General features: G+C 39.8%; 1 protein-coding gene across 6 annotated transcripts in view; it reads left to right on the top strand.

Moving 5' to 3' along the window:
• Nucleotides 1-153: 153 nt before the first annotated feature.
• The window catches only part of LOC307226667 (uncharacterized protein), a 51,477-nt gene continuing 40,836 nt past the window's right edge, over nucleotides 154-10,794 (top strand). For 3 of the 6 annotated variants that reach the window (XM_079995537.1, XM_079995533.1, XM_079995538.1), the window contains exons 1-3: nucleotides 154-419; nucleotides 7,866-7,991; nucleotides 10,283-10,420. In XM_079995537.1, coding sequence (XP_079851663.1) covers nucleotides 369-419; nucleotides 7,866-7,991; nucleotides 10,283-10,420 — 315 coding nt within the window. In that variant the 5' untranslated portion in view covers nucleotides 154-368. Of the gene's footprint in view, nucleotides 420-974; nucleotides 994-1,134; nucleotides 1,219-7,865; nucleotides 7,992-10,282; nucleotides 10,421-10,794 lie in introns of those variants that run through there. The other 3 variants (XM_079995535.1, XM_079995534.1, XM_079995536.1) reach the window with 3 other exon arrangements.

Here is a 10,794-nt window from a genome sequence, read left to right as displayed (position 1 = left end):
CGGCTGTTGCGCACGCGCAAAAAGACGCACGCAAACCGCCTTCTGCCATCAGGGCGGAGTTAAGTTCTTCGATGTGGGCGGGGTCGCTCTCTTTCCTTCTCTCTCTCTCAGGTCCTTGCAGCTATGTAGACGCTAATCACGTCTTCTTTCCCCGCATCGTTACCACTGTACGGCACGTTTATAATTCGAAGTTCTGCAATGTAAGTACGCGGGCACCTCAAACTTCCCGAGTTCTGTCCCCCCCCTTTAAATACGCCGTGAATGCTTGTATGTACCTGGCAGGACCCGCTGCCTAGGAAACGCGTCGCGCGGGAGGAACGGGCTGAGGAGAGGGCTTGTTGGCGGTGGCCTCTTTCGTTGAGAGAGCCATGGCTTCGCGCGGCGAGCGCCCCGTCCCTTTGCCTCGGGCCGCGGCCAAGGTAGCGTTCGTGGGAGAGTGTTTTGCTTCTTGCCAGGAGTCGGTGGAGCAGGCGGCGGCGTCGCTTTCAGTGACACAAAAGCTGCGGCTTTACCCGCCATCCTTCAGACGGCCCGCCCGTCTGAACGATGGACACGTGTCTTCGTATCTGAAGAAGTGTGCATGCACACGAAAGCTCATACCAAGAACTAACTTAGTTGGTCTTTAAGGTGCTACTGGAAGGATTTTGTTTTGACTATGGCAGACCAACACGGCTACCTATCTGTAACTGAAGCAAGTCAGGTATGGATGGAGTGCTAAACTCAATAGGAAGGGAGGTCCTCTTTAGCTTAAAAAATTATAAATTACCTCCTTTCATCATCCATATGGTGATCTTTGCATCTTAGCTATTTTGTGTCTTCAGGTTGCTTCCCCCCTCCCCCAAAGAAAGTTCACAGACAAGATTTGTTTGAGAAAATTTCAGTAAAAAAATCTTAATTTTTAATGAAAAAGGTAGCCCCCCCCCCATGACATGTAGCACCCAGCACACACTCAAATTATGGCCATTGTTCATTGTTAAGCATCAAGGCTAAGAGGTGAGCCAAACGAACATGACAAATAAATCTGAGTTGTTCTGGAATCTGCTGTAGGCTATATAATGGTGTGTATTCATATATTTTCATTAGAATAAAAGTGAAAACCCAATTTTAGAGAGTTAACTCACTTTTAATTCCTAGATACTCCCTGCTGGCTTGCAGTGCAGAGTCAAACTTGCTGTGCCAGAAATAAGTCATTTTAAGTTCAATGGGGCTTACTAACTAGTAAGTTGAAAATAGGGCAGCAAGTGCAAATGATAGGAGTGCTTCATTCAAGCTCAAAAGTAAACAAAAAGAGGGTCTCAATTCAACTGGTTTGCTTGGCACAGCTATAGTTCCTTCCAGAGAATAGACCCAGTGGCCTGGGGTTGTGCATCCTGAGCGCTTTTGTGCTACGTAGGAGAAGATTATTAAATAGCAGAAGGTAGATTGTGTAGGATGTGGTCCCCCAGAGAATGTGGCTGCTGTTCAGAGTTGCTTCTGTCACAACAGCAATGCAAGGCTTGCACTAGTCTGCATTCTGTTTGAACTGTGTATCTTGATGCCCGTATTTCTCAGCTGATACGCCTGCTTTCTGGTCACAAAAAAATGGAAAGGGGGAGCAGGTTTGTGGTTCCACTGGCAATACTAAAACTGCTTAGTGTTGCTTCTCAAGGACCATTGTTCAGTGGTAGAGCACACACTTTTAAGAACATAGATTGCAGCCTTATACTGACTCAGACTGTTGTTCTTCTAGCTTGGCAGGGTTTCAGGCAGGAGTGTTTCCCAGTTTTACCTGGAGATGCAGGAGATAGAATTTGGATTGTTTTGGTTGCCGTTTTCTGAACCTTTTCCAACTCCACAATATAATTTCTGAGGTGATGTTACTAGATTGTACACACTATTCCAAATGCAGCCGCACCAAATCTATGGTGAGGTTGCGTTACAATTCTAGTTGCATCATTGTCCTAGGTTAGGATAATATGGCTTGGTTGGTTAGGCTCATCCAGTGAGCTTTGTGGCTGAGGGTGATTTGTATTCAAGTCCAGCATTCTAGCCACTCATTTTGGAAAGAGAAATATTGAAGAGTGGGATAAAGCTCTTTTAATAAAAAATGAGAAATAAAATGCATGAATAAAGAACTGAGGCTTGCATTCATATTCCTATTTTAAAATACTGTTGAAGGTGTATTTGGCAATGCAGTTTCTATTTGATTGGTGAAATATAGAAAGTAGTTTGATCAATTCAGTGGTTTTGGGCACAGTGTAAATGCATTTTTTCTGGTGCTACAGTAGGTCAACTTAGAGCTGTTTTTTCTGGCTCAGCTGTCTGATACATTGAGCCAATTTTTTTGTATTTTCTAGCATTGAAATGAGAACTACTTCTGCCTTGTTATTTAATAAAATCCTCAAAATAGGTTTGTGTGTTAAATATAACTTGCAGGTGTCGGGCAGTAACATGAATTGTGTACATAACCTTAATTCAGAAAAATATAACATTGAAACACGCTTTGGAAGCTATTTAAAAGATTGGCATGATTCTGATAACAGACAAGCTACACTTTACCACACTGTTTTCTGTTCTTGTAAAAACAAAAATGAAAATAAAACTGACAGTATCATAACGTGACTATACAAATCTATGACCATATTTGAAATAATATGTACAATTCTGGTTACCACATCTCAATATTGTAGATATCAGGAAAGCAAAATGCTCAAGGAGATAGAGATATAATACAGTGGTACCTCGGTCTACGAACAGTCCTGTTAATGAATGATTCGGACAACAAACTTTGCAGAATTGGAAGTAGGTGTTCCAGTTAGCTAATTTTGCCCTGGAAGATGAACAGAAGCCGAACACCAGTGGCGGGAGGCCTCAGTAGGGAAAGTGTTCGCCTCGGTTTAAGAACGGACCTCCGGAACAGATTACGTTCGTAAACCAAGGTATCATTGTAAAGTACTTTATACAGTGTAAGACAATCCTTGTTTTTCACTGGGGTTCTGCTCCGCCCTGTTCCATTCCTTTTCATGACATCTTTATAATGTTTTGGGGCTACTTATGGGTTCGGTGTAGTTGCGCATCATTCAGACACACCTAAATCAGGAGTTGCCTCTATAGTTAAACTATGGAACTCACTTACGCAGGAGGCAGTAATGACCACAAACTATGATGCCTGTAAAAGAGGCTTACACTAATTCATGGAGGACAAGCTACTAGCTACAATGGCTATGTTTTACCTCCACTGCCATTCTGCCTCTAAATACCAGTTGCTGGAAATTGTAAACGGGGCAGAATGCTGTTGTGTTCATGTCCAGCTTCCAGGCCTCACACAGGCATCTGGTTGGCCACTGTGCGAACAGGATGCTGGACAAGGTGAGCCGTTGGTTTGATTCAGTAGACTCATTTTTTATGTTTATTGATTGGAGCATGGTGCTAATAACACCAAGGTTGCAAGCTGGATCCCCTAAGCCGGGACAGCTATGTATTTCTGCAGTGCAGTGGGCTGGACTAGATGATCCTCAGGACCTCTTCATCTCTACAGTTCTATGATTCTCCTGTGATTTGGATGGCTGAGAAGGCTGAGCTTGATGCACCACTGGTCTACACTAGAATGACAGTTCTTTGTTAACAAATTAGGTATCAGTTTTTACACGGGTTGGGCCAGGAACTACTTTCTGGTCTACCCATGAAATGCAGAGAAAAACACGTTCATATTTAAAATGCATAGTTAGTATTAAATGTATATGAGAATTAGTCCAGAGAAGACAAGATAGATTAATTGTTCCATAATCAGGCTTCTGTTGACTTACAGCTTTGCATATTCTTATAAATTCTTACTATTTAGTAAGTATAGCAAGTTGCTAGGCTCCAGTGGAACAGTAGCATTTTTTTCTGAGTTGAATGGATACAGATGCCAAGGATTGTAGCCTAGACTTATGTAAGCTGCAAAACTTGGCATGAACACCAAAGATGATTTATAACCTTGTTATTGAAAGTGGCGTCCATAACTGATATAAATCAGTTTCTACTGGTTTAGAAATATTTAGTCAGCTTGATATTTAATCACACTAAAACTTGAGTGTTTTGACAATCTGGTTCTGTGAACCTAGGCAAATTTTATTCATAGTATAGTTATCTTTTCATTTAGCTTACTGAGAATAAGCATTTCAATCATTAGTGTACAGCTGTCAATAAAAATCTAAATATGCAAGGTAATGAATTTATTTTATTAAAGTACTGTAAACAGATATATCCACAGTTCAGCCAGTGAGGGCACATTTAAACATATTGGACTCAGGCCACTGAATAACATTTCTGTGTTGATGTCTCATGTGGCCTGCCAGAAGGCACTGAACCTGTGGCATAATCACTATCAGAGGGCTGCTACCCTGCTTTGCCTCACATGAGACTTTAAAAATAAAATAAAAATCTAAGGTGCTGAGCAACTGCAGTCTCTGTGTGAGTGGCTTAAAACTCATTTCATAGGTGAAATGGTAATTAACTTTTGTGTAACTTCTCCAGTGCACAATATGCAGTATACCTTATTTGTACAGGAAATATATTGCATTATCAAAGTCAGATGGTTTGTCAACATGTCAGAAAACCTTTAGCCAACTAATGTGATACCAGATGGCAAAAATTGTAGTAGGAAAATTTCCTGATCCATGATCAAAAGTATGCTGATATAATGAATAGAATTCATGTCTAGAAAAAATACCGTACTGTAAACTGCCTCTCTCCCTTCTCTACTCTGGATTTATTCCATTAGTGATAGAAAGTATTGGATACCATTTGATATATTTTTGAAGAGGTGACTTGATTGCCAGTTTGCCAGTATTTATAATTTGGGCATGTGCTTTTGTCATTGATTGGAAATTATGGCAAATTAAGCTCTAATACCTCTTTGAACTGATGATAAGTGATAGAATCTTGAGGTCTTATGGGGCAAATATATAAATGGTTATTAAATCTGTCAAACCAGTCTTCTGCTTCTGTGGAGAAATGGGTAAGATTCTTAGGTTACTACTACTGCTACTACTACTAATTCTAATTAATTTTTGTACCACACCCATCTGACTAGCCTACCCCAGCCACTCTGGGTGGCTTCCATCAAATTAGAAAACCGCAGTAAAACATAAGACATATTGAATGTTCTTTGTGTTTTTGTTGTTACACTTTTATCTTAAGCTGCTCAGAAATTTTATTATATTAAGAAGTATATTTAAAAATAAATAAATAATAAATATTGTAAAGTATTTTGGAATTCCCTGTTACAGTAAAAAGAAAGGAGTTGAGAAGGTTACACAATTTTCCCTTGCAAAATATTCCTCTAGAGGGCAGCACTTCACTCTTTAAGATTCTACTGAAGGATGAGAAAAGCATAACCTAAGAAATCCTGTCTGACTTCTGTATGCAGATAGAGAAAATATATTAAATGCAGTGTTAATGACAGAAAGATACGAAATGCTGTAATGCTATGCTGCTTTCAAAAAACAAAGCAAAACCTGGAATGAGAAGCTAGAATTTATTAGTGACCCCAGGTCTGAAAGTGTGTTGCTTCAAAAAATAGTTAGCTTATCCGTGTTCAGACACCATCATAAAGATGGTGCCCTCTAAGCCCCCTTCACTCAGTTACCCGGGATTGGGGCCATGCCGCTTGTCCTGGTCCTGTTGTTGGTTGTGCCACTGGCTTCACCTGGATGTGAACATGACAGGGCAAGAAACAGCACAGATTAAGCCTATGTGTGAGAAATCATGCAGATTATTCTTCATGTGATACAGTATATTATACACAAATTTCTGTATTCTTGTAACTTTTCCTTATGGTTTCAACAAAGCAAAAAGTGCGTATTGCATTATTTGACCCTCTGTGTTTTAAGGTCCTATAATAAAATAATTGCTGCTTAGCAGTAAGGGCTTTGCAATTAGGAACCACAGTTACTTGTGTATTGTCCAGAACAGCCTTTGCCAAGATGGTGCCCTCTAGATGTTTTGGAATATAACCCGCTTTAGCTACTGCCAGCTCCAGTTAAGGAGAATAATAAAAAAAAACAAACCTGAGATAGGTGTAATCACATTTCACAGCTGGACAGCAGGAGAGGGAAACTGCTGATGTTGCCGCTGCAATTTTCTGTTACTACGTTGACCGCAGAGACAACATGTTCTCCTTTTCTTTATGCTGGCAGTGGTAGGCCTGGTTCTGAGGCTGCCTCTCTTTGACATCCAAAGTTTTGGCTGCAATCACATGTCATGGTAAGTGAAGGTTGCTAGCTTACCATGAATACGCAGGTTGCTCTCCCTTCACTTCTCTCTGCTAGTGAGTGGGAGCATCAGACCATCATCCTTGGCTTACCTTTACATTTGAAATTAAGAGCATCATTTGTTTCACTCTGGCAAAACCACAATCTGAAGCCAATTAGAACACACCCTGAATGTTGGGCCATACTTAGCAGGTTTGGATAGTGTTGGCGTATGGTACCTCGTAGAATTGGAAGGGATCCTGGGAGTCATATAGTCCAACCCCTGCAATGCAGGAATCCTGCCCATAGCTGTCCCTGGCTGGGCTTGAATTACCAACCTTCTGATTAACATCTGGACGTGCTGACCCTCTGCACCACCAAAGGATATCTTTCTTTGAATTGTACTTATATAACACAAAGCACTGTGGCAGATTGAATGCTTTATTCCTTATTAAATGTTTTTCTTCCTTCCACACGTTGTTCAGCTCTTCATAATATGTGTGGAGATTCTTAAATGTTTTGATGTACAGTATTTGGCTAACGACATATTGGACAGTTAGAATCATGTTCAAGCTTCTACCTCTTGTTTAGTCACCATGTTAATAACTTGCCATTCAAACTGTTTCTGGTGCTACCCTTCTATTAAAGTCTTGTCTTTGCTAATGAGCTTTTTATAAATGTTCTTTAAAAACTGAGTTTGTTATGATGTTCAGGGAAGTTGCCACATACTTTCATATTATAAATACTGTTAAAAGGACAAAGATTTCAGACAATTATCTGTATTCCACAAATCTCCTAGTTTTGTTTTAAATAAGTCTACCAAATAATGTGGTCTATCAGATTTAGTCCCGAGTTCAGATGCACAAGAGAAAAAACAAAGACTAGCACCCTTTCCTATAGCAGGCATTTTCTTGTTCATTGCCAAGTGTACGGTTCACTGTTCGGTCACTGATGTCTGTCATTTTAGCACATTTAAAGCAGTTCTCAGTGCCATTCTTGTTCACAGAAGCTTATTTGGGTGCTTCAGACATTGCCTAGCTCATTATTCCCTGTGGAAGGTTAAGGCCTTTTCTGTCAGACCGGAACTATTCACTAATTAGAGACCTTCGTTTGACACTGAATGTGTCATGCCTGCAAGCCTTCCTACTGGGATCAATGGCATTTGTGTTCACTACCATAAGTGTACAATAGATGCAGACCTCAGTGAAAAACTACCTACATAGCTTATGGAAATGAATATGCGCCCCTATAAAATGGAGGCATTCTCATAATGAGCGAAATAAAATAAAATGCAACAGTTGGTCAATATTCTTGCAGGGCTTGTCACTAGGCAATCTGAATTATTTTCTGTATTCAAGTTTGTAATCTTCTGTTTTCCTGATCTCCTTTAAATTCTCCATGTCTTAGATCACTGTGCAAATGTCAGATTGGTTTGTGCTACTTGCTAAAGCGTGTCAGCATCTGAACAATACTGAATGCTTTGTCCTTTCTTTACACGGATAATAACTGTTCCTCAGACTCCAGTTCTCAAAATTCAAATTAAATCTCCCTAAGCTGGTTAACTTGCTAGTGAAGATTTGAGTCTTTCCTGATTATTTTGCCCTGAGAAGTAAACACTTTCATCCCTCTCTTTAACCTCCCTGCAACTAGGAAGAGCCAGGACCTTCAGACTCTGTAGCTGCCTGTATAAGGAGATGCACTGTTCTCTCAGAGACTGAAACAGCTGGTACCAACTTTGAAGACCAGCAGCTGGAACAGTCATACAAGCAGCTTAAGGTCTCAGATGCTTTATTCTGAGCTCTTCCCTGCTCTCCCCATGAGCCTTTATAAATTGCTACTGCTTTTTTAATAGAAATTTATTATTGTATTGTTATGTATCAGTTTTCATTTATTGTTCTTTGTCTTGAAGACCAATTGTCATTCAGAAAGGTGGGATATGAATATTGTAAATAACATTGGTTTATTTGTTGAATTAACTTGTTTTTATCCTGTATTTTATTCTGTGAACCGTCTTGAGATCTTACGGTGAAGGGCGGTACAGAAATCTAATAAACAAGCAAACAAACACATAATAAATGAAATAAATAAATAAATTTATATCCAACAAGGAGCTCAGGGTGGCAAACAACAAGCAATAATAAAAGCTTCTTAAAAACAATACCAGTACAGAAGGAGACTGAGAAAGCTCTCAACTTAAAAGTTGTGTTGGAAGAAAAAGGGCTTTAGTAGGCACCAAAAAGATAACCAATAACACTTGTCTAGTATTTTGACCAAACTGCCGGAGGCAGTGGAAGACAGGAGTGCCTGGCGTGCTCTGGTCCATGGGGTCACGAAGAGTCGGACACGACTAAACGACTAAACAACAACAGTGTTTAAGGGGAGGAGATTCCAACAGATAGATGCTAAAGGCCTGATTCCTATATTGTGTGGAACATGAGGCTGTTACCTGCAGAGTGCAGTGACTGAATGGGTATATAGGGGTGAAACTGTCTTTGAGGTGTCCTGGTCCGAAGCTGTATAGGCCTTTATACAGCAAGACCAGAATCTTGAACCTAGCCATGTAGATAATAGGTAAATGACTTTAGAGAAATGCTCTACAGCAAGTCCAGAGAGATGTGCCATAGCCCCAGTGCTCCGTGCTCTAGTCTCGTCCAGACTAGACTACTGTAATGCACTGTATGTGGGGCTACCTTTAAAGCTAGGTTGGAAACTTCGGCTGGTCCAGAGTACATCTGCCAGACCCCTGTTGTATCGGCTCCAATGGTTTCTGGTTCGTATCTACAGCCAGTTTAGAGTAACATTTAAGGTCCTAAACATTGGGTTCAAGCTGTTTCTTGGACTTCCTGCATGTGTACCATCCTGTTTGCATGCTGAGATCTGCACTGGGACCCACTCCTGGTGTGTCCATCCCCTAGGCCAGTGAGGCTGGTGGCCACAAGGAAGAGGGCCTTTTCCGAGGTGGCCCCATGGCTTAAGAACTTCCTTGTATCAGACCTGCAACTAGCTTTCATTTTTCAGGGATTCTGGAAAGCTTAAAGACCTGTACTGTATTTTCCAACAGGCCTTCAATGAATCATGGTTAATTGTTTGTAATCTTTTTCTGTTTGTAGGTAATAATAATTGATTGTGGCTATTTTCTAATTATGTTTTATTGGCTTTTCTGATTTTCTGAGGTAATTGGGTGCTTTCTTTTTATCTTTTGCTGTGTCACTTTTTCCTTCATGTTGTTTATTACAATTTTAAACCATTTTGGAAGGGCATTCTTCAGAAAAGCATCCTAGGAATACCTTAAAATAAATAAATAGCAATTATACATCTTCTGATTGAGCCTTCTGTGTTTTTGAGGAATCCAATTTCAAAACCACTACTTTAGGGACATAAAAGGAGAATTAAATGATACTTTGTTAATCTGTAATAGATGAATGCACATCCATAGGCTTTCTCACTCCTTTTTTGTGATCTTGTTAGAAGAGATTATTCTCATTATTCTCAGTTTTCCTATCACCATGGATGTGGCTACGGCTTGTCTGCTTAGTAAATTGTAGAATGATGTTAACAAAAGAACTCAGTGCAAGGATGGGATGAGCATAATATTCTTCATATTGAAGACATCGTAATAGGTTTATGCTGGTGGGGCTCATTAGTAAAGTTATTTAGCACAATGGTTAATCCAGCCCTGCTCACTGTAGTTGGTAATCCTTCATCGCTGCAGCACAGAGCTAAGTACGGCTCAGTCATTGTTTCAGATAAAAGTTTATCAGGATTCTTTCACTGATCTAAGCAGAAGATTATTACATACAAACAGAATAACTAGCCTGCATTTTAAAACTGATATGATGTGTGCATATTAAGGTTTACTGTACAATTTTTTCAAGAATTGTAGCAAAAAAAGAAATGGAGACACAAGTCATTTTAAAGAAAACCCTTATTAATTTCAGGAGTACAATTGCTTGAAAGTGCTCCCTACAGTTTTGTCTAATGTTGCCTACTTTTGTTGATGTCTGTGTTTGTGAAGTCCAGTTGTTGTTTTTTTAAACCATTAAAATGTGGCTGTGTTTATTTTAAAGGTTGGAAGGCCCATGCCCAAGCTCCCTGCAGGCAGCCTCACATCTCAGGGTTCAGCATGTCAAGATAATTCACGGTTGAGAGGGGATAAACAGAACAATGAACTTCACACTCCTTTTATGAACAGGAGTGAGCAAAAGGTAAAAAAGAAAAAAGGTTGTATTTGTATACAGTTGTTTGCATGAAAAAGCAACAGGGCTTGATATTTTAGCAAAGTAGTATTTTCAGATGAGTTGCGTTTCAGCTGAGTTCTTAAAACATAGGGTGAGATCCTATTGAGGAGTACTCAGATTAGACCCATTGAAATGAATGGTTACTTAAATCTATTTATTTCAACAGGTCTGCTTTGAGGATTAGATGTCACCCATAATATTATGGGATTGCAGAGATATTTCGTGTGCATGGAAGGAGATCCAAGTGCAGATGTTATAAATTATTAGGATTAGGGCAACACTTAATTATACTTCTTTTCCAAGTCTTCTCCCTGCAATAACTTAATACATGAATTGTTCTC

This window comes from Podarcis cretensis (genome assembly GCF_951804945.1).
Source record: "Podarcis cretensis genome assembly, chromosome: 11".
In the NCBI taxonomy this organism is placed as follows: domain Eukaryota; kingdom Metazoa; phylum Chordata; class Lepidosauria; order Squamata; family Lacertidae; genus Podarcis; species Podarcis cretensis.
The sequence above is the reverse complement of the archived record's forward strand: the minus strand, read 5'-3'. Positions and strand labels throughout refer to the sequence as shown.